Source organism: Camponotus floridanus, unplaced genomic scaffold (assembly GCF_003227725.1).
Source record: "Camponotus floridanus strain SB8 unplaced genomic scaffold, Cflo_v7.5 scaffold319, whole genome shotgun sequence".
NCBI lineage: Eukaryota > Metazoa > Arthropoda > Insecta > Hymenoptera > Formicidae > Camponotus > Camponotus floridanus.
In genome coordinates this window covers 53,291-80,989 of record NW_020229458.1, presented here as the reverse complement: position 1 = coordinate 80,989, position 27,699 = coordinate 53,291, and the positions used below count along the sequence as shown (strand labels likewise).

At 30.8% G+C, this 27,699-nt stretch overlaps 1 protein-coding gene across 1 annotated transcript; it reads right to left on the bottom strand.

Moving 5' to 3' along the window:
- Positions 1 to 390: 390 nt before the first annotated feature.
- Positions 391 to 27,310, bottom strand: LOC105258049 (putative fatty acyl-CoA reductase CG5065). The gene is given in 10 exon segments (XM_025410402.1): positions 391 to 1,125; positions 2,804 to 2,949; positions 2,952 to 3,075; positions 3,233 to 3,475; positions 4,842 to 5,040; positions 5,147 to 5,256; positions 5,672 to 5,868; positions 13,597 to 13,794; positions 15,891 to 16,093; positions 26,981 to 27,310. Coding segments are annotated over 10 exon segments (1,605 nt in total). The 5' UTR covers positions 27,009 to 27,310; the 3' UTR covers positions 391 to 968.
- Positions 27,311 to 27,699: the final 389 nt, after the last annotated feature.

The window sequence follows — 27,699 nt, the reverse complement described above, 5'->3', positions numbered from 1 at the left end:
TTATCATAAAAATGTAAGAATAACATTTTCTTCTAATTAAATTTAACATTATAAATATGTTAATTTAACATAAACTTTATTTTCAAATAAAGTTTAAATGTTACACTTTTGTGTTAATTTTTAAACATATTACTTGTGTTATTTATTTACATACTTGCCTTCTGTTAAATTAACATTAAAGGTAAATATACCGATGAAGGGAGCTCGCCTCGATTGCCTCGACCTTGACATATGTTGTCAAGGTCACTGCCCTGATTAACATCCAAAAGGTTTTAGACTTAATTTAAAATTTTTCATTTGTTTAGTAGTTTAGTTGTTCAGGATTTCTTGTTGGGATTCAGAATATTAAAAATATTATTTGTAATTAAAATAAGAAATAGTGTGTGCGTTTACTGCATTTATTAAAAGTATTTCTATTATATATATGAATTATACTACAAGATATTCTCAGTATTTCCTATTAACCAAAATAAGTGAACATTAGAGCATTCTTAGTATATACTTATTGTTAGTCATAGTATGTATATACTTATTGTTAGTCATAGTTATATCATAGTATGTATCTCGAATGTTTTGAGAATATGTGCATTGTACTTTTTGCGATATTCTTCGAACATTCTCAGTATCTACATGTGCTGTTAGGGGAGGAATTAAAAATGTATAGTAAAATTTACTTTTTTTCTTTTTAGTGTCTGCGATGTAGAATCTAATCTTTGTCTTCACATTATAGCTAATATTGATACTAGTAGAAAGATTTCTGATGGTAATTCTGATAGTAATCAATAGATTACTGATAATATATTGAAATTCGCTTTCACTCTATAATTCATACCCCATTGCACATAAGTATAAGTAGTTTAAAAATACAAATAAAATAGAGAGAGATGAGTCAGGCAATGAACAATCAAGTAAAATATAAAGAGTAAAATGTAAATTATAGTTTGTCGTCTTCTCATCTTCACATGTTTTTAAACATGTTCTGTGAATCCTTTTATAAACGGTAGCGATTTCATTTTCTCAGTAATGTAATCCAAGAAAAATCTCACTCTTTCAACATTGTTATAAATAAAATATAATATACCGAAGTAAAACAAATATATTGTCGTGATATGAATAACGTACATCCTGAAATAAATGAATACGACTCATAAAATACGATGACATAAAAATTTTAAATAAAAATACATTTTAATGTTTCAAGAAGTTAAAAAAATTTATTTCAAATTTAAATTAATTAAGAGTTTCATCTTAATATATATATATATTAAGATCGGTCATTCCACGTCAACTGGAACACCTGTCTGCCCAAAATTTAGCGCTATTTCCAAGAACGTGTGACAGCTTAAAAAATTCGTCTACTCAAGAGCTTTCAAAAGATGTGTGGCACTTCGTAAAAATTAAAAATGGCGGATCTACTATAGCGCCTGCCGAAAATTGCATGAATTTCCCGAAAAATCTTAGACTTAGATTTCCTTTTAGAAGATGAATTCATGCTAAAAAGACTTTTTTTGAAAGTAATCGAGATCGGCAGTTCCAGGCGCTATAGTAGATCCGACATTTTTAATTTTTACAAAGTGCCACACATCTTTTGAAAGCTCTTGAGTAGACGAATTTTTTAAGCTGTCACACGTTCTTGGAAACAGCGTTAAATTTTGGGCAGACAGGTGTTCCAGTTGACGTGGAATGACCGATATATATATGTAAATTTTTATAGAATTCAAGTTTAGTTAAATTTATTATAATTTTAATTATTATATTATAAAATTTAATTTATTTAACTTTTTAATTTAAAAGTCTAAAAAATAAATATCTTAAATTTTTAGAACAAAATGGATTAAATCGTTGTTGCACCAGAAACGATAATTACGTGTTTTTTATACAAACATGAAATATAAGATGGAAAATCTGTCTGTAACATTAAGGAAAAAAGTACACATTTATATGAAAAATAAAAAAAGATATTAGTTTCTTTTATCCGTTTCTTCTTTTTTTCTTTGATATATTTTCTTGAATATATGATTAAATATTTTTTCTCAAAAATGTAAAAAATATACAAAAATTTCGCAAATTTTATAATCAAATATTAGATATCCATTTTTCGGAGTTGGTTAGGTGGCGTGATGAGAAATGAAAAGTCTGTGAATAAGTGGGATAAATTAAGGAATAATTAGAAAAACCACATTAAAGATAGGTTAAAGGTAGGATTATGTTATAATAAGAAAGTAGAAGGAAAAAAAGCCGAGAAAGTAAAGGGAGAAAAAGGGATACGAATAGAAAAGAAAATAGAAGAGAGAATAAAATCGGAAAAGTTTAAGATTAGGTAAGTTCGATTTAAATAGGATAAGTGTTGCTTAAGTAGGTGAAGTTTAGAAAAGGAAGGATAAAAGAAGTTTCTTTATTAAAGAAGAAGAAAGTGGAAATAGAAAGAAGAAAGGGAAGGATAGGAGAGAAAATATAGATTTCCCATTAAACACAAAATATTGCAACAACATTGCTGCAATGTTGTAATATTGCCGCAATATTGCTGCAATATTCTGTGTTTACTGGGTTTATGTATAGATTGATGTTTAGAGAAAGAAAACAATAGATTAGACAGTTCCTTCTTGGCAATAGCTGAAGAATAAAGATATATCCACTATTCTTTTCTGCTTATTGAGAGATTTATCTTATTGCTTGTATCTGTTTTAAAGAATCTCTATGTATAAAATACTTAACAGAATTTATTCCTAGCATGGTAATGGTACTGTTTGATTGTACGAAAATATGTCACAAAATGTAGTAAATTTATATAAAGAATACTCACATTGTTTGATGCCGACGAGCTTTTGGCAAAGTAGATAGATCTTCTTTCATACAGTATTGTCGCGTGCCAAGGACTAAATGCTTAAAGTATTCCATTTCATCGACATTGTAAATCATAGTTGGAAATATTTTTTTATAATGGTGTTATTTTCTAATGGTGTTATATCGTTGCACAAAGTAATTATATTTTTATTATAAAATATCCAATGCCGCGTGGTGAAATATTGCAATACCTCGAGACCGTTTAAAATTCGTTTCTGGATTCTGACCATACTGTTTGAGATTAATGAAAAAAGATAATAATTAAGGAAATTTATACAGTAACATATACAATATTGTGTAATTACATGTAAAAAACACAAGAAATATCAATAGATAGAAATCAATAAAAGTATATATGTCTAAAAATATTAAAACATACGAAACTTACAATCTCTTTTGTCCAAGTATCAGCATCAAAAAATCGATCAAGTATGCGGGTATGATTTGGAAAAGTAAGACGATAATATTATGCAGAATTTTATTGTTATGTGCGTCGCCAGCTGGATACCAAATTTGTCCCTCGAAAGGATATTCATAAACAAGTTGTTTAAACTTCTTCAATATCTCGTTCCCTGTGATACGCAAAGTATTGATTTGCGATGTCATATTGACTACGAGTATACTTTCTGAACTATACATGGCAAATCAAACAGAAAAAAATTAATATTTTTTAAATTAATATTTCATTTAAGTGACAGACAGTTGTGCAAGTATATAATAGTTAAAAAATATTATCGATTAAAAAACATATGAAAAACTTTTGAACATTTCTCTCTATTACATAATATTAATAAATTTAGAAATTGTAGTAAATTGTAATAAATTGTAGTAAATTCATATTTTTAATAAATTACGACAATAAATTTAAGCAAAATTTAAAATTTAGAAAAAAATATGCGATACTTTAACAGTTTTTGTGATATTTTAATTTGGGATACTTTAACAATTTAAAATATTATACAGGGTCTACCAAAAGTGTGGAAACCCCTAAATATCTCGGAAAATATACGTTTTACAGAAAAGTGTTTCCAACAAAAGTTGTAGGGTTTAAGAAGATCTATATACTGATTCTATCAGTTTGACCTTGGATGGCGTCGTCAAGGTCAGGTCAAGGTCACATTGACTTTTTTAAATGACACCCCCTACATTTGATTGCATATTCTTATAGCTTAATTCAAGAGCTTTCCAAAACACTATAATAATGTTCATTTTTATTAAGTACTTTGCGAGTTATGAGGGTTGAAATAATTTCTTAATTTTACATAAACCATAAAATATCTAGTAAACCATTCATTTTTCGATTATCTTACCTTCATACTTTTATGTACAAATTAATGAGAGGAATCAATTGGTGTAAAGAAAACACATAGTTGTTTCTAAGAAAAAATATGTAATTTGCAATTAACAATTCCATATTTTTTCTTAAAAACAACTGTATGTTTTCTTTACACCAATTGATTCCTTTCATTATTTTGTACATAAAAGTATGAAGGTAAGATAATCGAAAAATGAATGGTTTACTAGATATTTTATGGTTTATGTAAAATTAAGAAATTATTTCAACCCTCATAACTCGCAAAGTACTTAATAAAAATGAACATTATTATAGTGTTTTGGAAAGCTCTTGAATTAAGCTATAAGAATATGCAATCAAATGTAGGGGGTGTCATTTAAAAAAGTCAATGTGACCTTGACCTGACCTTGACGACGCCATCCAAGGTCAAACTGATAGAATCAGTATATAGATCTTCTTAAACCCTACAACTTTTGTTGGAAACACTTTTCTGTAAAACGTATATTTTCTGAGATATTTAGGGGTTTCCACACTTTTGGTAGACCCTGTATAATCTTGATATCAAAAATATTTTAACAAGCACTAGGGACAGAAGAACTGCCCATATTATGAGCATAATATTACATGATAAATTCCATTTTAATTTAAATTGTGAAATATTTTACTATTGCAGAAGGAAAGTTTGAGCAAAATAGAAATTTACTTTTTCAGGCTAGTGGCAATTTTGTATGCAATTATGATTAAATCGTTAATTGCAAGATCAACTGGTATAACTTCGACATTATAATTGCCGTTGCAATGCATCGATCTGATAATACCCTTGCCTCCACCGACAAGTATTCCTGTAGGTCCATTTAAATTGTCGACCCATCCTGGTAACGGCTCCTTGTACGAAGGCAACACTGCGACGGGATTCATTAATTTTTATATTCTTTTTTGTCTATACACAGTCGCCGAGATATTATATTTTATAATCTTTTATAATTAATAAGATATATCAATAATTACCAATCGATGGTCTAGCAATGCAACAAGGTATATCAGGAAATTCATTGGCTACCATTTTTTCAGTCAGATGTTTCGAATATGTATAAGTATTTGGGTGCGGATGTATTAATCTAAAAGATAAACACAATAAAATCTCATATATTTTCTTATGCACAATTAAGAGAGAGAAATAACTTAATTTAATTAAATTAATTTAATCATCATTAAATTAAACATTATAAACATTAGTTATAAACATTATTACATATTACTAATATTGTTTATTAATATTCTTTTATCAATATAGTTACTTTATTTTATTAATTTATATAATTATTTACAATAAGTTTTAAATATTTAAATATTTTAAATCTTTTAATATTTTAAGTAGTTGAAAAAAATTATAATTTAAAAAATATATTATTAATGACTAAATAAAATATACTTGCGAGCTACGCTTATGCTGAATGTTGTTAATTATTAAAATCGATTTTAAAATGTTGTTAATTAAAATGTTGTTAATTATTAAAACCAATTTTTATTTACTTTGGCGTAATAAGATCGATAATATCTTCATCTAAACATTGAACGAGTCTCATGATATCCTCAGGGTCATTAGAGGTGTCGTATATACGCTCGCCTACTTCCTTTTGATCAACGTGACAGAAAGCTGTGCTTAGATGTATAAAAGCTTGCAGATGCTTCATTTCTTTTCCCAAGTTTAGTACCATTTTTGTACCTCTCTTGAAAATTAAGTCAAAGTCTCATGTCTTATAAATCATTAAGAATAATTAATTGTACACGCAAATTAAGTCTAAAAGATACTAAGATAGTAAAAGATAGTATATCTCATTATTTGAGATATAAAGAATTTCGCACAAATCTTGTAGAAAAGAGATTTTAGTAAAATTGTCTAAAAGTTGGATATGTTTTAGTTTATGATTTCCTGATCAAAAGTTTCAGTGATTCCACGATCTTTAAAAATGTACAGATTTTTTATCACAGACGTTCAAAACGTACAATTAAATTCATGTTCGTTGGAGATGTGTTCGACATTACATGTGAAAATATGTTGATATATTCGCGTGTTTATAATACTCTGTCTCTCTCTCTCTCTATTATTGATTTACTTTTTGCTAATAATAAAGTGCAATTACAAGTAATTCATGAACCTAAAATAACAGATCATGCATGGCAAAAAATCGTTTTATATTTTTAAATAAAATTAAAAGTAAGTATAGAGAATTTAATGCCAGAGACTATAGTAAATTTAGTATAGATGATATTATTAGTCTAGTGGAAAATAGAATGGGGGAAAGTCAAGATTTGTAAGTAAATAGGAGGGTGCCTGTACAATCTCTTTTGAAAAAAAAATCATAAGTAGATCTCGTTAAACTGAATTTAAAAGTCATATATCATTTTGAAAGCAACCACAAAATGATGGTGGCGCGCGCTTCGAGCTACGCACATTGGCCGATCTTTTTTAATTAATATTTCGAATTTTATGTGGTGCATCTCAAAATGATACATGACCTTTTAGTTTGGTTTAACGAGATCTATTTACGGTTTTCTTTTCGAAAGAGTAAAAATATGTACCTGTATGTATGTATGTATATATATATATATATATATATATATATATATATTGGGTTGGGGAAAAAGTTTCTTCGTATTTTATTGCAAAAATGAAACAAATTTTATTCATATTTGAAATGAAGCTTATGAAATTAACTATGTGCCGTTTTGTTCGACCACCTTTTGCCATCTTTGAGGTAAAACCATAATCCCGTCACTGTAGAACTTGTGTGATTTCTGGGCGAAAAACTGTGACAAGTGATTTTCACAGGCCTCTCTTGAAGCCAACTTCGTACCATTAAGAGAGTTCTGTAGAGATCGAAATAAATGGTAGTCTGATGGTGCAAGGTCAGGACTATAAGGTGGGTGCATCAAAACTTCCCAGCCAAGTTCTCTTAATTTTTGACGAGTCGCTATAGATACATGAGGTCTCGCGTTGTCGTGATGAAAGACGACGCCTTTCCTATTGATCAATTCTGGTCGCGTTTTCTCAATTGCCTGGCGTAATCTTTCCAGTTGTTGACAGTAAAGGTTAGAATCAATTGTTTGACCGGACGGCAGCAGCTCGTAGTGAACGATTCCTTTGTAATTCCACCACACACTCAGCATCACTTTTCTTGGCGTCAATTTTGGCTTTGCCACAGTTTGCGGAACTTCATTTCGCTTTGTCCACGATCTTTTTCGTACATTATTGTCATACGTGATCCATTTTTCATCGCCTATTATGAGCCGTTTCAAAAATGGTTCGATGTCGTTTCGTTTTAACAATGATTCGCAGATAGAAAATCGATCCATTAAATTTTTGACTGTTAAATCATGTGGCACCCAAACATCGAGCTTTTTTTTGTATCCAGCTTTCTGCAAATGGTTTAAAACTGTTTTGTGGTCGATGTTCAGTTGCTTACCGATTTCGTGACTGCTAATATGCCGGTCTTGTTCAATTATTTCCATAATTTCATCGACTTTTTCAGTGATCGGTCGACCAGAGCGAGGTGTATCTTTGACGTTAAAATTTCCAGATTGAAAACGCTTGAACCAGATTTGTGCAACACGTATTGATACAGCATCATGTCCATAAACATCACAAATTTTTTTAGCTGCCTGAGTTGCATTCTTCCCTTTTTTAAAATAAAATTTTAAAATGTATCGAATTTCTTCTTTCTCTTCACTCATTTTCAAGATGCAATAACTTTTAACTGAATAGATAAATATCACTACTTTTTTGCTACTTTTTCTTTATGATATGTCACCTTTCAAACGCACACAAAGTATTGACAGATCCGATTAATATTATCAAGGTTATGCGATTCTAATTCCATCTGCCGGAAAATACGAAGAAACTTTTTCCCCAACCCAATATATATATATATACAGGGTGTCCCATTTTAATCCATCCAGTCGAATATCCCGAAAACCAAATCAGAAAGAGAAAAATGTTTCAGACAAAAGTTGTATGGTTTCAAGGGGGACATAAGATGGTACCATTGGTTTGACCTTGAAGAGTTATTTGAAGGTCACATGAAGGTCACCTTCAATTTCTTAAATGGAACCTACATTTTCTCTTTACATATTCTTGTAGCTTATCTCGAGAGCTTTCCAAAACACTATAATTAAGTACCTTTTCGTTAAGTACTTTTTGAGTTATAAGGCTTGAAATCATTTCTTAATTTTACATAAATCATAAAATATCTAGTAAAATATTCATTTTTCGATTATCTTACCTTAATACTTTTATGTACAAAATAATGAGAGGAATCAATTGGTGTAAAGAAAACATACAGTTGTTTTTAAGAAAAAATATGTAATTGTTAATTGGTAAAAAATGTGTAATGTACTTTTTTGCAATGCACTTTTTGTTATAAACAATCATGCGTTTTCTTTGTACCAATAGTTTTGTCTCATTATCCTGTGCATAAAAGTATTAGGGTAAGACTACCGAAAACTAAATATTTTACGAGATATTTTGCATTTTATATCGAAGTACTGCAAACTTTGAAGCCTTATAACTCAAAAAGTACTTAATGAAAAAACATTTGTCTGTAGTGTTTTGGAAAGCTCTCGAGATAAGCTACAAGAATATGTAATGAAAAATAGTGAGTTCAATTTAAGAAATTGAAGATGACTTTTATGTGACCTTCAAATGACTTTCCAAGGTCAAACCAATGCTACCATCTTATGTCCCCCTTCACACCCTACAATTTTTGTTTGAAACATTTCTTTCTGAAGAGTTCTGTTTTCGAGATATTCGAGTGCATCGATTAAAATGGCCCACCGTGTATACAGGGTCTACCAAAAGTGTGGAAACCCCTAAATATCTCGGAAAATATACGTTTTACAGAAAAGTGTTTCCAACAAAAGTTGTAGGGTTTAAGAAGATCTATATACTGATTCTATCAGTTTGACCTTGGATGGCGTCGTCAAGGTCAGGTCAAGGTCACATTGACTTTTTTAAATGACACCCCCTACATTTGATTGCATATTCTTATAGCTTAATTCAAGAGCTTTCCAAAACACTATAATAATGTTCATTTTTATTAAGTACTTTGCGAGTTATGAGGGTTGAAATAATTTCTTAATTTTACATAAACCATAAAATATCTAGTAAACCATTCATTTTTCGATTATCTTACCTTCATACTTTTATGTACAAAATAATGAAAGGAATCAATTGGTGTAAAGAAAACATACAGTTGTTTTTAAGAAAAAATATGGAATTGTTAATTGCAAATTACATATTTTTTCTTAGAAACAACTATGTGTTTTCTTTACACCAATTGATTCCTCTCATTAATTTGTACATAAAAGTATGAAGGTAAGATAATCGAAAAATGAATGGTTTACTAGATATTTTATGGTTTATGTAAAATTAAGAAATTATTTCAACCCTCATAACTCGCAAAGTACTTAATAAAAATGAACATTATTATAGTGTTTTGGAAAGCTCTTGAATTAAGCTATAAGAATATGCAATCAAATGTAGGGGGTGTCATTTAAAAAAGTCAATGTGACCTTGACCTGACCTTGACGACGCCATCCAAGGTCAAACTGATAGAATCAGTATATAGATCTTCTTAAACCCTACAACTTTTGTTGGAAACACTTTTCTGTAAAACGTATATTTTCCGAGATATTTAGGGGTTTCCACACTTTTGGTAGACCCTGTATATACAGGGTGATTCAAAATAACCCCTGTGTCCGTGAAATGACACATTGTTGAGTCAATTCTAAGACGATTTTTCCTTTTGCAAAATTTCGTCCGAAGCTTAGTTTTCGAATTATTAAAGAAAGTAGTTAACGCATGACGGGTCGGATACAAGAGGCAGGCAAGGTGACGCGATTCACCGTCAGACGCGGGCGCTTACGCGGGGCGCCTGCTGCGATCAGCTGGTCGCTATGAACATACAGACACACATGCGAACACATACATTCTCTCTCTGTCTGCTGTCCCTCTCTCTCCCCCCTCCCCCTCCCTCCCCTCCCCTCCCTCCCCTCCACTTCCATCTCGCCCCTCTCTATATCCCCTCTTCCCTCCCACCCCTTTTCATCCCTCTCCCATCTCTCCTTCCCCTCTCCCCCTCCTTCCCCGCTCCCTCCCCTCCCTCCCCTCTCCCTCCCTCCCTCCCCTCTCCCTCCCTCTCCCTCCCCTCTCTCTCCCTCTCTCCCTCTCTCTCTCTCTCTCTCTCTCTCTCTCTCTCTCTCTCTCTCTTTCATTCGCTCACTCACCTGTAATTTTTTTTTTTACGAGAGAGGGAAAAATGCATTTTATGCATATCCACCGGTCGATCCAGTGAGTTGAGACTCGAGTACCAAGTCGAATTACCAACTCGGTACTCCCTACTCACTAAAAACCCCTCTCTTTTCACGAATTTTCTCTGACATACTGTCCTTCCCGAGATCCGTTTCCACATAACGTTAAAAAATAGTTATTATTACCTTGTTCGATGACTTCTGATGTATTGCTGTAATTGCTTGAAGGAGAAATGAATTTTCCGATAGATCGTACGTTCTCAAATTTAACGTAGATATCACGTTGCACAAGACAGAAATCCACACTAAATTATTAACTGAAAGTTTTTCTTCTTTCGTAGATTGCGGTAGTAATAATATTAGTAAGTACGTATGACTCTCTTTCGAGGATAATCCCGAAACAAGTATTCGGGTAGTTGCTCGAGAACATGATTTATCATATACAATCGTACAAAGAATATTAAAAGAAGAAAAGTTGCACGTGTTTCATTATACACGCGTGCAGCATTTACGACCAGCAGATTACCCAGCAAGACGAACGTTTTGCGAAAATTTTCTGCGAAACGTCGATCGAGATCTCAAATATTCCTTTCGTGTGATATTCAGTGATGAATCGCTATTCATACAAGAAGGAATTTTTAATGTGCATAATATGCACTTTTGGAGCGAAGAAAATCTTAGAGTCACGCGATTTCGAAATTTTCAAACTCGTTGGAAGATTAATGTATGGGCTGGAATTATGGGCACTGAAATACTTGGTCCAGTTATTCTTCCAGATATTTTAACTGAAAAAACCTACGTCGATTTATTAACAGAAAATCTACCACATTTTTTAGAAGATGTTCCATTATTTGAAAGAAACGACATTATCTTCCAACAAGACGGTGCTGGCCATACAACGCCAGGATCGTTAAGAATTACTTAAACGAGAATTTTCCCGGACGCTGGACGGCCCGATACGTTGGCCCGCAAGATCTCCGGATCTCAATCCTCTCGATTTCTTCTTATGGGGATACTGCAAGGAAGTAATTTATAAAACGCTTCCCGAAGATATTGAAGATCTGGAGACAAAATTACGATTCGCTATTTGAAATATTGACGAAAAAATAATGAAAAATATCGAAAAAAACTTATTAAAACGTATGAGAGCTTGTATTCTGGATGGCGGGCATTTTGAACATCTGCTTTAAAATTTTTTTTTAGTCAATCCGCTCTTTTCAGAGCGACCAATACATTTTCACGTTGGAACATTTCATTGTGAGCAGAATAAAAATAAATTTTTCCAAACGTAATTTTAATTACATTATTCTTGCGATTGACTTAAATCTTCGCATCGTGAATGCAATAGTTTCAAAAACGTAATAACGTATAACACATGCTTTTTAAAATAATAATTATTATAATTAGAAATAGTTATTATTTATATTAAATAATTACTTTTTTTAAGTACGTCATTATACGTTTTATGTTTTCTACCGCATTTGCAATGCGAAGGTTTTAGCCGATCGTTCGTCTTATCTCGCGTCAATCATGCGCCACGCGCAAGTCGTTTGTTAGATGTTGCGTGTCACGTTTCTGGCAACATAACTCTTGTGGTCGCGCAGTCTCCGCGGTCCGTCGCTTCGTGTCGAGTCATGTGCTGTTTAGATTCGCGTTTCTTTTAAAGTAATTTTTGGTATCGATAAATCGATAGTTAGTGAATAAACAATAAACTCGTTATCGCATAATCTGTGTGAGACTAATAAGCGAGAAAGTTTCGATGTGTCGCGCAATCATAACCGTGCAGCAGATAACAACAATACATAGCATGAAGATTCGCTGAGTTGCTACAAGATGAGTGAGCAAGTGAGTAAACAGGTGAGTGAGGGAGTGAGTGAGAGACTGAATGAGAGAGTGTATGAGTGTTGCGTAAAAGAGAGAAAGAAGGCGAGAAAAAAAGTGCGTGCGTATGAATGTCCATCCTACCCTCCCTCCCTCTCTCTCTCTCTCTCTCTTTCTCTCTCTCTCTCTCTCTTTCTCTCTCTCACGCACACACTCCGCCATACACACATCGTGTGTAGCAATCAGCTGATTGCAGCGTCGGACGGCTGGCGATCCGAAACAATTTCTCATTATTATAATAACGTTATTTTAAGGAACACGTATTTCTGACGTAATTCTAAGACATTTTCTTTTTTACCAAAATTTTATTTAAAATATAATTTTATATTATAAGATAAAATAGTTAGCGATTCATGCGGTGGTAATACCCGTTCGGCGGTCAGCTGCGCCCGCGCTCGCGGCACGCCGCGCCGCTCTTGCCTGCCTTCTGTACCCGACGCGTGATTTACTAACTATTTTTGCTCATAATTCAAAAACTACGCTTCAAATAAAATTTTGGTAAAGGAAAAATTGTCTTAAAATGGTGTCAGGAATATATCATTTTACAGACGGAAGATTTATCGGAATCGCCCTGTATATGTATGTGTGTGTGTTTTCTTTACACAATTGATTTTTCTCATTATTTTGTGCATAAAAATGTTAAGGTAATATAATCGAAAAATGAATATTTTACGAGATATTTTATGGAAAATTAAAAAATTATTTTGAGCCTCATAACTCGAAAAGTACTTAACAAAAAAATACTTTACACTATACTTTACTATATACATATAGACACTCACAGACTCATGCATACACGTGAATATATCAACCGAATATATAAAAAATATGTATTTCCACATGTAATATCGAATACATCTCCAATGTATGTGGTCTAATTGTCCGTTATGAACATCATTTGTAACAAAAAAATCTTTAAAGACCGTGATCCCCATTGAAATTTTTGATCAGGACGTGATAAAGTAAAACATATATAACGTTTAGACAATTTAATCGAAATCACTTTTCCATAAGATTTGTATGGGATCCTTCATGTTGCTTTAACATAAGGCTTTTTAAAAACAAATATCTTTATTTACCTTTTTATATAAAAATCTATCTCGTGTAAGCAATGTTTAAAAATAATTGTACTATAATCAAGAATAACCAATAACTAAGAACACGTTATAGAAAATATAAATTCAATTGTTTAAATTGACTAGATTGGTAATGGACCTAAATTGATTAGATTTATTATTATGATTTCATTATGGAAGCTAATATCTTACCATGTTCATTTCGACGGCATCTTTCAATTTCGCATTCATTTGAAGACACGCAGCGCAATGAAATATTATGTTTACTTCATTTATTAGTTGCTCACGTTCTTTATCAGTAAGGCCCAAGTCGTCCGAACATATGTCACCATTGAACGGTATCACTTTTTTCAAAACTTGAGGCTTCTCAGTTTATATTCTTTGAAACAACTATAAAAATATCATTTCTTTTTGTTAACTTCCTTCATATATTATTATTCATTGTTTAAAAACATTTTAGTTTGAGTAACTTTAATTAATATTAAATCTATTTACATGCAAAATTTAATAATAAATTTTCGTAATATTTTTATTTGTATGTTTGATTTCCATTATGTGTCGAATAATAGAATAATATCATTAATTTTTCGAAATCTTATAATATTTTGAAGTACTATTAAATTAATTTAAAAAATTATATAGAATATTATAAATTATACACACGCGCACGCGCGCGCGCGCGTATTTTTTCTTCGAAACAACTATGTTTTTTCTTTACACCAATTGATTTCTCTCATTATTTTATACATAAAAGTATTAAAGTAAGATAATCGAAAAATGAATATTTTACTAGATATTTTATTGTTTATGTAAAATTAAGAAATTATTTCAAGCCTCGTAACTCAAAAATTACTCAATGAAGAAATACTTTATTATAGTGTTTTGGAAAGCTCTCGAGATAAGCAACAAATAAAAAATAGGGGGTCCCATTTAAGAAATTGAAAGTGACCTTCACATGACCTTCAAACGACTTTTCAAAGTAAAACCAATGACACCATCTTATGGCCCTCTTAAAACAACTTTTGTTTAAAACATTTTCACCGAAACCGTCATGATTTCGAGATATTTAGCTGCATCATTTAAAATGACACACCCTGTATAATAAGCTATGGAAAAACTATCAAAATGAGAAAAAGAGAGAGAAAAAGAGAAACACATATAATAAATTGTGTGTGTATAATACATTTTATCCTAAAAACAAATTTGATATTATTTTTAAAAATTATTAAAAAATATACTTAGAAATATACTTAGAAAAGATGAAAAGTCACTAAATAGAAAAATTCTTATAAGAGACGCTACTTATTTGATTATTCTTAAAGTATTCCTAAAATATTCTTTATGTATTATAGGGGAGACCGGAGATAAAAGTAACATTTTTTGTATTATAAGTCACTAATTAATTATCGTTAGAGATACATATAACAAAAAAAATTATATGTTAAAAACTCCATTTATTGTTTTATTATTATACCTATATTTTAATCTCAAATGATAGATATTTAAAGAGCTACTATAGCTTTTCGCAAGTACGTTGATTGTTACTTTTGTCCCGGGGGCTGGGACGAAAGTAACATAGTCTAAGGATAAAGGCATCAGTTTCTTTTTATTTTCGGGAAAATAAAATATGACTTTTTTCAATTTAAGGCAACTTTTATTATAATCTTTTATTAAGCGAGATAATTTTTATTATAAATTTGTGTGTGTGTATTATATTATATTAAAATAAAAAATAAAATAAATATTTATTGTTATCATCTTTGAAAAACTTAAAAAAAAAATCTTTGTTAAACAAAACAATTATAAGTAATATCATAAAATAATTTTGCTTAATATAACATCAGTTTTATATTTTTTTAAGTCTAAATAATAGTTTTATTCTAAATAATAATGTAAAAATTATATAACTACTTATACAAAAGAGATTGATATCTATTCCGAACTACAATTATGGCATATGTAATAAGAATCGACTTTGATACAATTACTCAGGTAGAAATACTTAGGTGAATAATGCAAATATACTAATTTCACTCCTGCATGTACAACCGACGCGATCGTTTTACAACAATTAGTTGAAAAGGAAGAGAATCAGAGTGTACGCGTTTGACTATATAGTAGAAATTATTCAATATATTGTGTAGTTTAGTAAGAGGCTTGTTACTTTCATGACGCTGTTATTTTTATCCCTGATCTCCCCTACTATTATATTGTATTATTAGCTAATAAGTCAATAAAGTTTATATAGCTTTCTTAACTGCAAATTTTGATAACTAAGAATCAATTTATAATTAATAATTTAATATAAAAATTAATTGTATAAAAAAAAAATTAATAAAATCTAAATACAAATGTACAAATAGAAAATACAAACATGTAATATGATTTTTATAAGAATATTTCAGAATATGTAGCAACTTTATCCTGCAACATTCTCTTCATATTAAAGATCTAATAAAGGTAATATAATTCATACAATATCTTACAGGTAATTTGAATATATCTTCAAGTCGATTGTCGTAACTGCGACTTTTTTTGGCTCGTATTAAGATGTAGATTTTGTTGAGATCTGAACAGCTGTATAGCAACTTTTCTATAAGGACCTTACCCATAAAACCAGAAGCACCAGTAATGAAGATGATTTTGTCTTTGTAGAAGGATTGGATCTCAGACTTTGATTCATTCATAGCTGAAATTGATCATATATTGCAAAATTTGTTATCACGACAGACAAAAAAAGAAAATGTATTTTACTACGCGGTAAAACATATAGGAAACCACACAAATTCGCTTTGCAGTATAATATTAATAGTGTTCGTATTATTATACAATTTGACGCGAAATTTATATTGTTACATTATTTTCAAATCACCGTATTACATCGCAACTCATAATTTTCATGGAAAAGCTTGCGACGTAATATTTTTACAATCCTCGGGTGTTCAAACGTCGTCAAAAACACAAATAACGAAAAAATAATATTAGCGCTTGGAGGAACAGAGATGGAGGTTGTACTACGTGAACCGCGGCGAAGCGAAGGCCGTATCGAGATCTCGAAATTGGGCGCCAGATTCGGTCTGTCACGTATCAATTCGCTAAACGCCAAAATAACGCGACAAACGCTTGCTTTATTAGCCACAAGCCGATTAGCTTGTCTAACGGTAGTGGATCTACGGACAATATTATAATGAATTTACACGAGGCTTTACGAAAATCCAAATATTCGACCATCACGACAAAATCTAACGTTCACAAAAGGTCGAAACTCGAATTGCGCGGACTTAGTATAAAAAAATACAATATAACAAGTTTATTCAATAAAAAAAAGAAAATAAAATAGAAGAACAATTTAACAAGAATTTCTATCATCTAATCCTATTTGTTTCGAATGATTAATAGTTATTATTTCTTAGATTTATTCGAAAATACAGTAAATATATGTATAAATTAAAGTTGTGATTCTCATAATTATAATACATAACACAATTATATTATCATTAGCATCGCACAGATTTAGTTTAGCATAAATAAAATTATATTTATTATATTGATTTGGTTATATTAAGTTACTAATGTTTAAACATTACTTTTTAAAGAAAATAAATTTGAATAAATCAACAAATTTATAATAAAATAAATGTTATTTTATTTATATTTATTACATAGGGACCTGCTAAAGTTGATTAAGTTTTAAGTTAAAAGTTTGATATTTTGTATAGCAAGAATAACAAGAAAAATTATAATACCTCAACAATAAGACATTCAACAACAAGAATGATTTAATATAACTTTATGCACTAGAGCAAATGTGTATTGTCCATATATATTCTATATTTAAATTTATATATTAAGACATTTCTGTGTATTTTATATACACAATTAAATTTTTTTTTCTTATTGAATAAATAAATAGCGAATAGAGAAAAAGAAAAAGAGAGAAAGAAAGAGAGAGAGAGGGAGAGAGAAGTTTTAATTTTAATTTCAATCTATTTTTAGCTTAATGGACTTATATCAATAAAATTTTTTGTGCAATAAATATTATGTGCATCACAAAAATATGCATGTAATTTAAGCGTCACATTCTCTATTAAAATTAGTACGTAGCGTAACGATAGTTTACAAAGAAAACAAAAATATCATAAAGTTAGCGAATTATTCGAATAGATAAATTAATACACGCATGTATAGTCGAATAGATAAATTAATGCACGCATGTATAGTCTCATTAATAAACGAACAAACATTAACATGATTAAAATACACCATTATTCATACACATTCATGTATTAATGTTTAAAATAAATTAATTAAATTAAAGCAAATAAAAATAATAAAACTAAAAAATATATGTGTATGTGTGTGTAAATGTGTGTGTGTGTGTGTGTGTGTGTGTGTGTGTGTGTGTGTGTGAAACGTGTCATGGAATAAAAATAAAAATTATTTGATATAACTATTCTTATTTAAACGAAAAGTATATAAGAAGATATAATATAGGACAATATAAAAATTAAACTTAGAAATATTTATAAGTAGAGATTTTGAAAATACTCTATCGTTTGATTTATGATGGTTAGATACTTCTTTTGTTCTTTTTCTACATTTCAAGATTTATCACCATATTATTGCAGTATTCAAATTATAAAGAAAACATCCTAATATGTTGTATACAAATAAAAATATGTCGAAAAGAAATAAAAAGTCTGATATTTATATTTTAATCTATCAATGGAAATTGAATGCAAGTGACAAAGTATGTTAAAATGCGTCAATTTTTCGATTAAAAATTTCAAAATCTGTCCGCAAGTTTAATCATCAGATTAACATCTTTTTTATCAGTATATTTGCACGTCGGCAAAAAATAATTCAAAAATTGATTTGAAACTAGTTTTATTTTAAAATAATGATAAAAACATAATTTTGTTTTAAAATAACGATAAAAAATATAGCTGAGAATGACATTGGATATGTCCTGTTGATGATATTTTAGACATTCGATTTAATTTCCTTCGATCGGGATTACGAGTAATCCTATGATGTTTTGTTCTATTCTATCTGCGTTTATATTATATTTTACGAATGGATCGTGCGTATTCCGTGCTCGTGAATGTACTGAGCTTTAGCGTAATCGGTGTTGAATATTATACTGCAGTTGCTACTAATAAATTATTCCAGCCGTATGATTATCTTATTTTTTCTAAAAATTGCGTCATTTAATACTAAATGAGGCAATTTGTAAAAGAAAAAAAATTTATAATATGCAAGATAACGATTACATAATGTACTAATTAACATTCATAAACTACAAGATATTAGATTTAATACGTATTATATTTATTATGTAATTGTAAATTAAAAACTTTAAAAAATAAGGATTATATAATATGTCTCTGATTTTATATACTCTACTCATAGATTTGGGATAGACGAATAATATTTTATATATATTCTTGATGATAAATTGTTAATTGCGTTAGGCTATATTCTCTTTTTGAAAGAATCCAGCAAATATCGATTTTCTACTAGTCACTCTTTTTTTAATATGTTATGAGTTAATAGACCTGCATCGTTCTTAGATTTTCATGAAATAAAGCAAAAACATTATACAATATCGTATAGTTGATATAACTGAAATGTGGAATGTATGAATTTTTGTGATCTTAACAAACAAAATACTAATAATTTTTACGAAAAACTTTACTTAAAAAAATTAATACATTTTACGAAAAACTTTACTTACAAAAATGTTTACATAATATAATATTTAAATTTTTGAACTTTGAATTTTTTCATACTTTTAACAAAGTTTATATTATAATATAAAAAGTTTCATTAAAATAAATATAAAAAAATTTTAAATATTAACAGCTGAAATAGTCGTTTAGTGTCATAAATAAATAAGATAAAAAGGAAATAAATAACAGAAAAAGAATAAAAAAAGGAAGAGTAAAATTATATTATATTTTACTATTAAATCTCTCTATTTTCTTATTAAAAAACGGAGCAAATTCTATTTAATATTATCTTATTCCATTTTTTTATATGTTGGAACCATTAGTTCCTATGACTGCGACATGCGGGCGCCATCTGTATGGCTGTAATTTGTGAACCGCTTTTTATGTTGAGACACAACCGATCCTCGTTACTGTGCCACAAGCTGATAATAAATATCGTCTATCTTTAAACTTGTAACAAAATATCATTTTACTAGTTCCACACGATTCTTATTCACTAACTCCCATTCTAACAGGTTATGGGCCCAGGGCATCGAAATTAAGAATCGAGGAAAGTGAACGTAAAAATTGAGATTAGAATAACGCATCACGTAAGAGCAAAAGAAAACGATGTCTTCGTCAAACTCTGTAAGAATTGAAACTTTGAACAAGAATAATTATGACACCTGGAAAATACAAATGGAAGCACTGCTGTTAAAAAACGACGCATGGCCGTATGTAAGTGGCGAAAAGGTTAAACCCACAATCATTGCGGGAAACATGGACTCAATCGAAGCGGTAAGGTTATGGGAAATAGAAGACAAGAAAGCAAGGTCAGATATAATATTATCAATAAGTCCATCTGAATTAAAATTAATAAAAGGATGCATCACATCGATGGAAGTTTGGCAAAAGCTGGAATCAATTTATCAGTCAAAAGGACCAGCTAGGAAGGCCACATTAAAACAATTAACGTTACATCGAGTGAACGATAATGACGATATATCTGATCACGTTCGCAAATTTTTCGACACGGTTGATAAACTAGGCGAAATGGACATCGATATTAATCCCGACTTATTGACAATTATGCTTCTTTACAGTTTACCGCCAAGCTTCGAAAATTTTCGTTGCACCATCGAATCTCGCGATACTTTACCAACGCCAGATAATTTACGGGTAAAAATCCTGGAAGAAAATGAGGCAAGGAAGGATAGTGCACAAGACAACGGAACGAATGCGATGGTTGCAAAGAAATTAAGCGCAAAAGACAAAAGTTCAAATGACAGGAGTAATAAAGGATACAAATCACGAAACGAAGAGCCATTCAAATTCAAATGTCATCGTTGCCAGAAGGTAGGACATAAAGCTATTGACTGTAAAGGAACAAAAAGGAGAAAGGATAAAGACAAAGACGTGAGTTTATATACAAAGCATATGATCGACCAGAAAGCGTTTAACTCAAAAGACGATCTATATACTGAAAATTGGTGTCTCGATAGTGGTTCCACGTCACATTTATGCAAAGATACTAAATATTTCAATGAATTTACAGAAAACGCATGTGGCACATTAAATCTAGCCAGTGATGCCTCTAAAATAAATGCAAAGGGCTCTGCATCGATGAAAACGGTCTTAGACGGTAAAACAAGGAACGTAACGTTAAACGAAGCACTGTATGTCCCCAACTTAAGAATGAACCTACTATCCGTAGGGAAAATCACCGATAAGGGATTCAAGATACTGTTCGAAGAAAAATCTGCCAAAATCATTAATCGAGAAGAAAAAACGATACTGAAGGCTAAACGAATCGATGGATTATATTACCTACCTGAAATGGGACACAAGTACGAATCAACAATGAAGAGAGGAACATCTTCGGAAGAGGCGCATTTTACCTCAATCGAGACTTGGCATCGAAGAATGGGACACTTGAATATCAAGGATCTCGTGGAAAGTCATCGCAGAGGGAATATCCTAGGAATTGACATTAAGTATTCGAACGAAGATCTTCATTGTGAAACGTGTATTCATGGAAAAATGAACAGAATTCCATTTCCAAAGAGGAGCGAACATAATTCAAATCTGTTGGAGATAATTCACTCCGATATATGTGGACCGATGCGAATCGAGTCGAATGGAAAGGCAAAATACTTCGCGACATTCATCGACGATTATTCGCGCTGGTGCGAAGTCCGAATATTGAAGAAGAAAAGTGATCTTTTCGAGGCCTTTAAGGAATTTAAAGCATTTGCCGAAAATCATACAGGAAAACGGATAAAATTTTTGCAATCCGACAACGGTAAAGAGTACCGAAATGACACATTCGACAAATACTTGAAGCAACATGGAATCGAACGTCGACTAACAGTTACACATACTCCCGAACAGAACGGAATAGCGGAAAGGAAAAACCGCACCCTTGTAGAGATGGCAAGATGCTTATTAATCCAATCGAAATTATCACCATCGTTTTGGGGGGAAGCCATTAACACGGCAAACTACATCCGAAATAGATGCCCATCGAGCTCATTAAACGGAAAAACACCCTTTGAAAGATGGAACGGAAGTATACCAAATGTGAAACACCTTAGAGAGTTCGGATGCAAAACTTTCGTCTTGATTCGAGGAGGAAATAGAGACAAGTTTCAACCACGATCTAAAGAAGGAGTCCTAGTCGGATATTCAGAACAATCCAAAGCATTTAGAATTTGGATCCCAAATAAGAGGCGAGTCGATATCGCTCGTGACGTAAAATTCATAGAAAGAGAAAACTCGTCATCGAATGACATCTTTGAAGATTTCACCACAGAAATCGATGAAGAAACCGATCAATCACACATTGATCTGCCGATCAAAGCAAAAAAGGACAAACATTTATTGGAAAACGAGCGAGAAGAAGTCGAGGATATAGACAACGAAGAAGATCACATCGAACGCGAAGATGAAATTCATCTAAGAAGAGCCGCGGGTAGACCTCGGAAGATTTTGACCGGACGGAAAGGAAGGCCGGCGAAACAATATCGCATGGTACAAGATCGTGAGGAAAACGAAGCGCACGAGGATAACAATCATGAAATCAGTGAATTCGCATGCATATCCGAAATACCCCTTCAGGAAGCTATCGAAGGTTTAGACGCCGACGAGTGGCTACAAGCCATAACAACAGAGATGAAGTCGATTGTCAAGAATGACACTTGGACGCTGGTGGATCGTCCTAACAACAAACGAGTGATCGGAAGCCGAGTCGTGTTGAGGAATAAATTCAATCAAGACGGAAATCTGGAACGGAGAAAGGCACGTATCGTCGCAAAAGGTTTTGCTCAAAAGTACGGCGTAGACTTCTACGAGACATTCGCCCCGGTAGCTCGACTAAACTCAATACGCACGATCGTAACTATTGCAACTCAACATGACATGTCAATAAATCAATTTGATATCACTACCGCTTACTTAAACGGCACATTAGAGGAAGATGTTTTCATGGAAATCCCGGAACTCACAGAAGAGGCATTAAAGCTGCTAACCCGCAAGGAAGGAATAAATAGTAAAATTAGCAACAAAGCGAATAAAATGCTCAAGGATTTAGAAGCAGGCAACAAGGTCTGCAAATTGAATAAAGCGTTATACGGCCTCCGGCAGGCCGGACGACGTTGGTACGTCAAATTGAACGAAGAATTAAAACAATTTGGACTTAATCGATCAAACATCGACCCTTGCATTTACTATATGAATCAAGGGGAAGACTTACTCCTAGTGGCTATATACGTAGACGACTTACTGGTTGTTTCACGGAACGACACTCTTATCGCCGGATTGGCGAAATATTTGTCAACGAAATTTGAAGTACGAGACTTAGGAAGATCAAAGTATTGTTTAGGCATTGAGTTCTCGCACGAAGAAAACGGAATAAAAATGAATCAAAAGGGATACATAAATGATATCTTAAAGAGATTCGGAATGACCGATTCACGACCAGTATCCACTCCAATGGATCTGGGTTTAAAACTCAAAAGAATCGAAACTCAAACTGCAGAGGATCGAAACTTACCTTACAGAGAGCTTATCGGATCACTGATGTATTTAGCTATTTGCACCAGACCCGACATCGCATATGCAGTTAGCTACCTAAGCCAGTACAACTCATGTTTCAACAAGACCCATTGGGTCGCAGCAAAGAGAATCTTACGATATTTGAAGGGCACCTCTAATTTAGGTTTATATTTCAGAAAGGACACGAATTCACTCAAAGGCTACTGCGACGCCGATTGGGGAAATTGCTTGGAGGACAGAAGATCATATACTGGCTACGTTTTCATATTAGCAGGTTCTCCAATCGCATGGGAATCCCGGAAACAAAGGACAGTGGCCCTCTCTTCGACGGAGGCGGAGTACATGGCTATGACTGAAGCGACGAAAGAAGCCATATGCACACGAAAATTTCTAGTAGAACTCAATCTTAACAAATTAGCTGACGTCACGGTGTTGAGTGACAACAACGGAGCACAAAAATTGGCAGAAAACCCAATGTTCCATAGTCGAACGAAGCATATTGACATTCGTCATCACTTCGTTCGGGAGGCCTTAGAAAACGATCTCCTAAAGATACAACATGTTTCTACTGACGATATGACAGCCGATATCTTGACCAAAGGGTTATCTCGTCCAAAGCATTTAAAATGCATTGAACAACTTGGTCTTGATGGAACGAAGTTCAACAGTTAAAAGATTCGCCCGCCTTTTTCTCGAGGGGAAGTGTTGGAACCATTAGTTCCTATGACTGCGACATGCGGGCGCCATCTGTATGGCTGTAATTTGTGAACCGCTTTTTATGTTGAGACACAACCGATCCTCGTTACTGTGCCACAAGCTGATAATAAATATCGTCTATCTTTAAACTTGTAACAAAATATCATTTTACTAGTTCCACACGATTCTTATCCACTAACTCCCATTCTAACATTATAGCAAATATATTGTATAAATAAATAAAAATAAATAAAATATTTTAATATCTCATAAAAAATTTTTTTTTGAATATATTAATACATTATTATATATTTAAAAATATTTAAAGAAATATAATTAAAGAAAATATAAAAATATTTAAAGAATAATGAAAAAAAGAAGTAAAATATCCAAAGCATACTTGTAAAGCAAAAAATTAATAAAATGCATATATCGACGTTGAAATAATTAGAATCTGAAATGCTTTTTAATTGTATAATTAATTTTAAAAGAATTTTGAAAATTTTGAAAATTTTCCAATCTCATTATATTAAGTTTTTGCATAATAAAGCTATATATATACTTTTTTATAAATTACACTATATATATAATAATAATTCCATCATATATCAAGAATTTAATATAAAGTAAGTAGATTTGATTGACATTGATGATACAGTGTCAATCAAACTTAAATATATTCAGAAATTGCGAAATAGAAATTTCCTATGTTGTGTAATTAGTATGCGTCAGTTAAAGATACATAATCTACATTACGTTTTGCTCATAATACACCTTTCTCATTATACAAACTTTCATTTTCAATTACTTTCGTACGAACCAAATTATTCAAAATAATGGAGCATTGATAAATGAAATTGTTTTAAATCATAAAACTGTATTTTGTAAAATGTACCGTTCCTTTAACATATTTTGTTCAATTGCATTTCGATTCGAAAGGAAAAAGAAGTTGCGCGCGCATCTGCAAATAAACGTTTAAGGTTTTTATAAAATCAGAAGTGACAGGTCATAATGACGGTGATGGCGTAAAAACAAATATTTAATTTTGAGTTATTAATAATATTTTTCCCTTACTTACTTAAAACAATGTAGAAGCATAAGAAATGTTAAAATCAAGTAAAAAGATTGTACACTGAACTAACAAGTTTAAAAATTTATAAAAGTTATAAAATTTAGTTATAAATTTATAAAGTTATAAATCTATAAAATTTATAAAAGTTTATTAATTTTTTTAATCGCAGACTTTTTATCATCTAATCCTATTTGTTTCGAATGATTAATAGTTATCATTTCTTAGATTTATTCGAAAACACAATAAATATATGTATAAATTAAAGTTGTGATTCTCATAATTATAATACATAACACAATTATATTATCATTAGCATCGCACAGATTTAGTTTAGCATAAAATTATATTTATTATATTGATTTGGTTATATTAAGTTACTAATGTTTAAACATTACTTTTTAAAGAAAATAAATTTGAATAGATCAACAAATTTATAATAAAATAAATGTTGTTTTATTCATATTTATTACATAGGGACCTGCTAAAGTTGATTAAGTTTTAAGTTAAAAGTTTGATATTTTGTATAGCAAGAATAACAAGAAAAATTATAATACCTCAACAAGAGGTTCAATAACAAGAATGATTTAATATAACTTTACTAGAGCAAATGTGTATTGTCCATATATATTCTATATTTAAATTTATATATTAAGACATTTCTGTGTATTTTATATACACAATTAAATTTTTTTTTCTTATTGAATAAATAAATAGCGAGAAAAAGAGAAAGAGAGAAAGAAAGAGAGAGAGAGGGAGAGAGAAGTTTCAATTTTAATTTCAATCTATTTTTAGCTTAATGGACTTATATCAATAAAATTTTTTGTGCAATAAATATTATGTGCATCACAAAAATATGCATGCAATTTAAGCGTCACATTCCCTATTAAAATTTGTACGTAGCGTAACGATAGTTTACAGAGAAAACAAAAATATCATAAAGTTAACGAATTATTCGAATAGATAAATTAATACACGTTATAGTCTCATTCATAAACAAACAAACATTAACACGATAAAAATACATCATCATTCATACACATTTATATATAAATGTTTAAAATAAGTTAATTATATTAAAGTAAATAAAAATAATAAAAATAAAAGAAAATGTGTGTGAAATGTATCGCGGAAATAAAAATGATTTGATATACATAGCTATTCCTATTTAAACGAAACAAGTATATAAAAATATATACTATGGGACAATATGAAAATTATATAAATTTAGAAATATTTATAAGTAGAGATTTTAAAAATACTCTATCGTTTGATTTATAAATCATTATTTAGATTCTTTTTTCTAAATTTCAAGATTAAATACCGTATTATTGTAGTATTCAAATTATAAAAAAAACTTCTTGATATGTTGTATACAAATAAAAATGTGTGGAAAAGAAATAATAAAAAATTTGAAATATATATTTTACTTCATCAATGGAAATTGAATGTGACAAGTGACAAAGTATGTTAAAATGAATCGAAAGGAATTAGGCTCGTTATGTATTAAACAACAAGATAAGAAAACTGGCGTCTCCGAGCCACAGCGGATGATAATGCCTAAAAATTCTTTAATTGTACGCAAAAATTTTTAAAACGAGAACGAGGCATATGCATATATTTTACTTGGTGCATTTACCAAGATATATAGATTCTCATTTTTGAGAAATTCTATAAAAACCCTCTTTACCCCCCTGGAAAGACGTAGATGAGAAAAATATCGGGGCGAAATCGCTGAATCGGAAAACGAATCCGAATCTTTCGCTTGCCGGGCGACTGCTCTTATCACTGAGCTATTCAGCCCCACGTGGGAAGAATTTTTAGGCATTACCATCCGCTGTGGCTCGGAGACGCCAGTTTTCTTATCTTATGTTAAAATGCGCCAATTTTTCGATTAAAAATTTTAAAATTTATCAACAAGTTTAATTATCGAACTAAAATCTTTTTCATCAGTATATTTACAGGTTTGGCAAAAAATAATTTGAAAATTGATACTGATTTTGTTTTAAAATAATGATAAAAATAAGCCGAGAATGATATTAAATACCTGTTGACGTTGATGATGTTTCACACATTCTTATTGATTAATTAATTTCTTTGTATTTAATTTCTTCCGATCGTGATTACGATCGAGTAGTAGTATGATGTTCTGTTCTATTTGCGTTTGTTATTTTACGAGAATGGATTGCACGTATTCCGTGTTCGTACTGAGCTTCTGCGTAATCCGTTCTGAATATTATACTGCAGTTATTACTAGTCAATTATCCCAGTCGATTAATTATATAGGTTATTAAATCTTATTTCCTTTGCGTCATTCAGTATTAAATGACTAAAGACGCAATTTATAAAAGAAATAAGATTTTTTGTTCACTTATAAGATGCAAAATAACGATTACAAGGTAACTAATTAACTTTCATTAAATGTCAAATATAGATTTAATAGGTATTATATTTATTATATAATTATAGATTAAAAACTTTAAAAAACAAGAATTATATAATATGTCTTTGATTTTATATACTCTACTCGTAGATTTGGGATAGACAAATAATATTTTATATATATTCTTGATAATAAATTGTTACAATTGCGTTAGGATATTCTCTTTTTGAATGAATCCAGCAAATATCGATTTTCTCCTACTCTCACTCTTTTGTTAATATAAGTTATGAGTTAATAGACCTGCATCGTTCTTAGATTTTCATGAAATAAAGCAAAAACATTATACAATATCGTATAGTTAATATAATTGAAATGTGGAATGT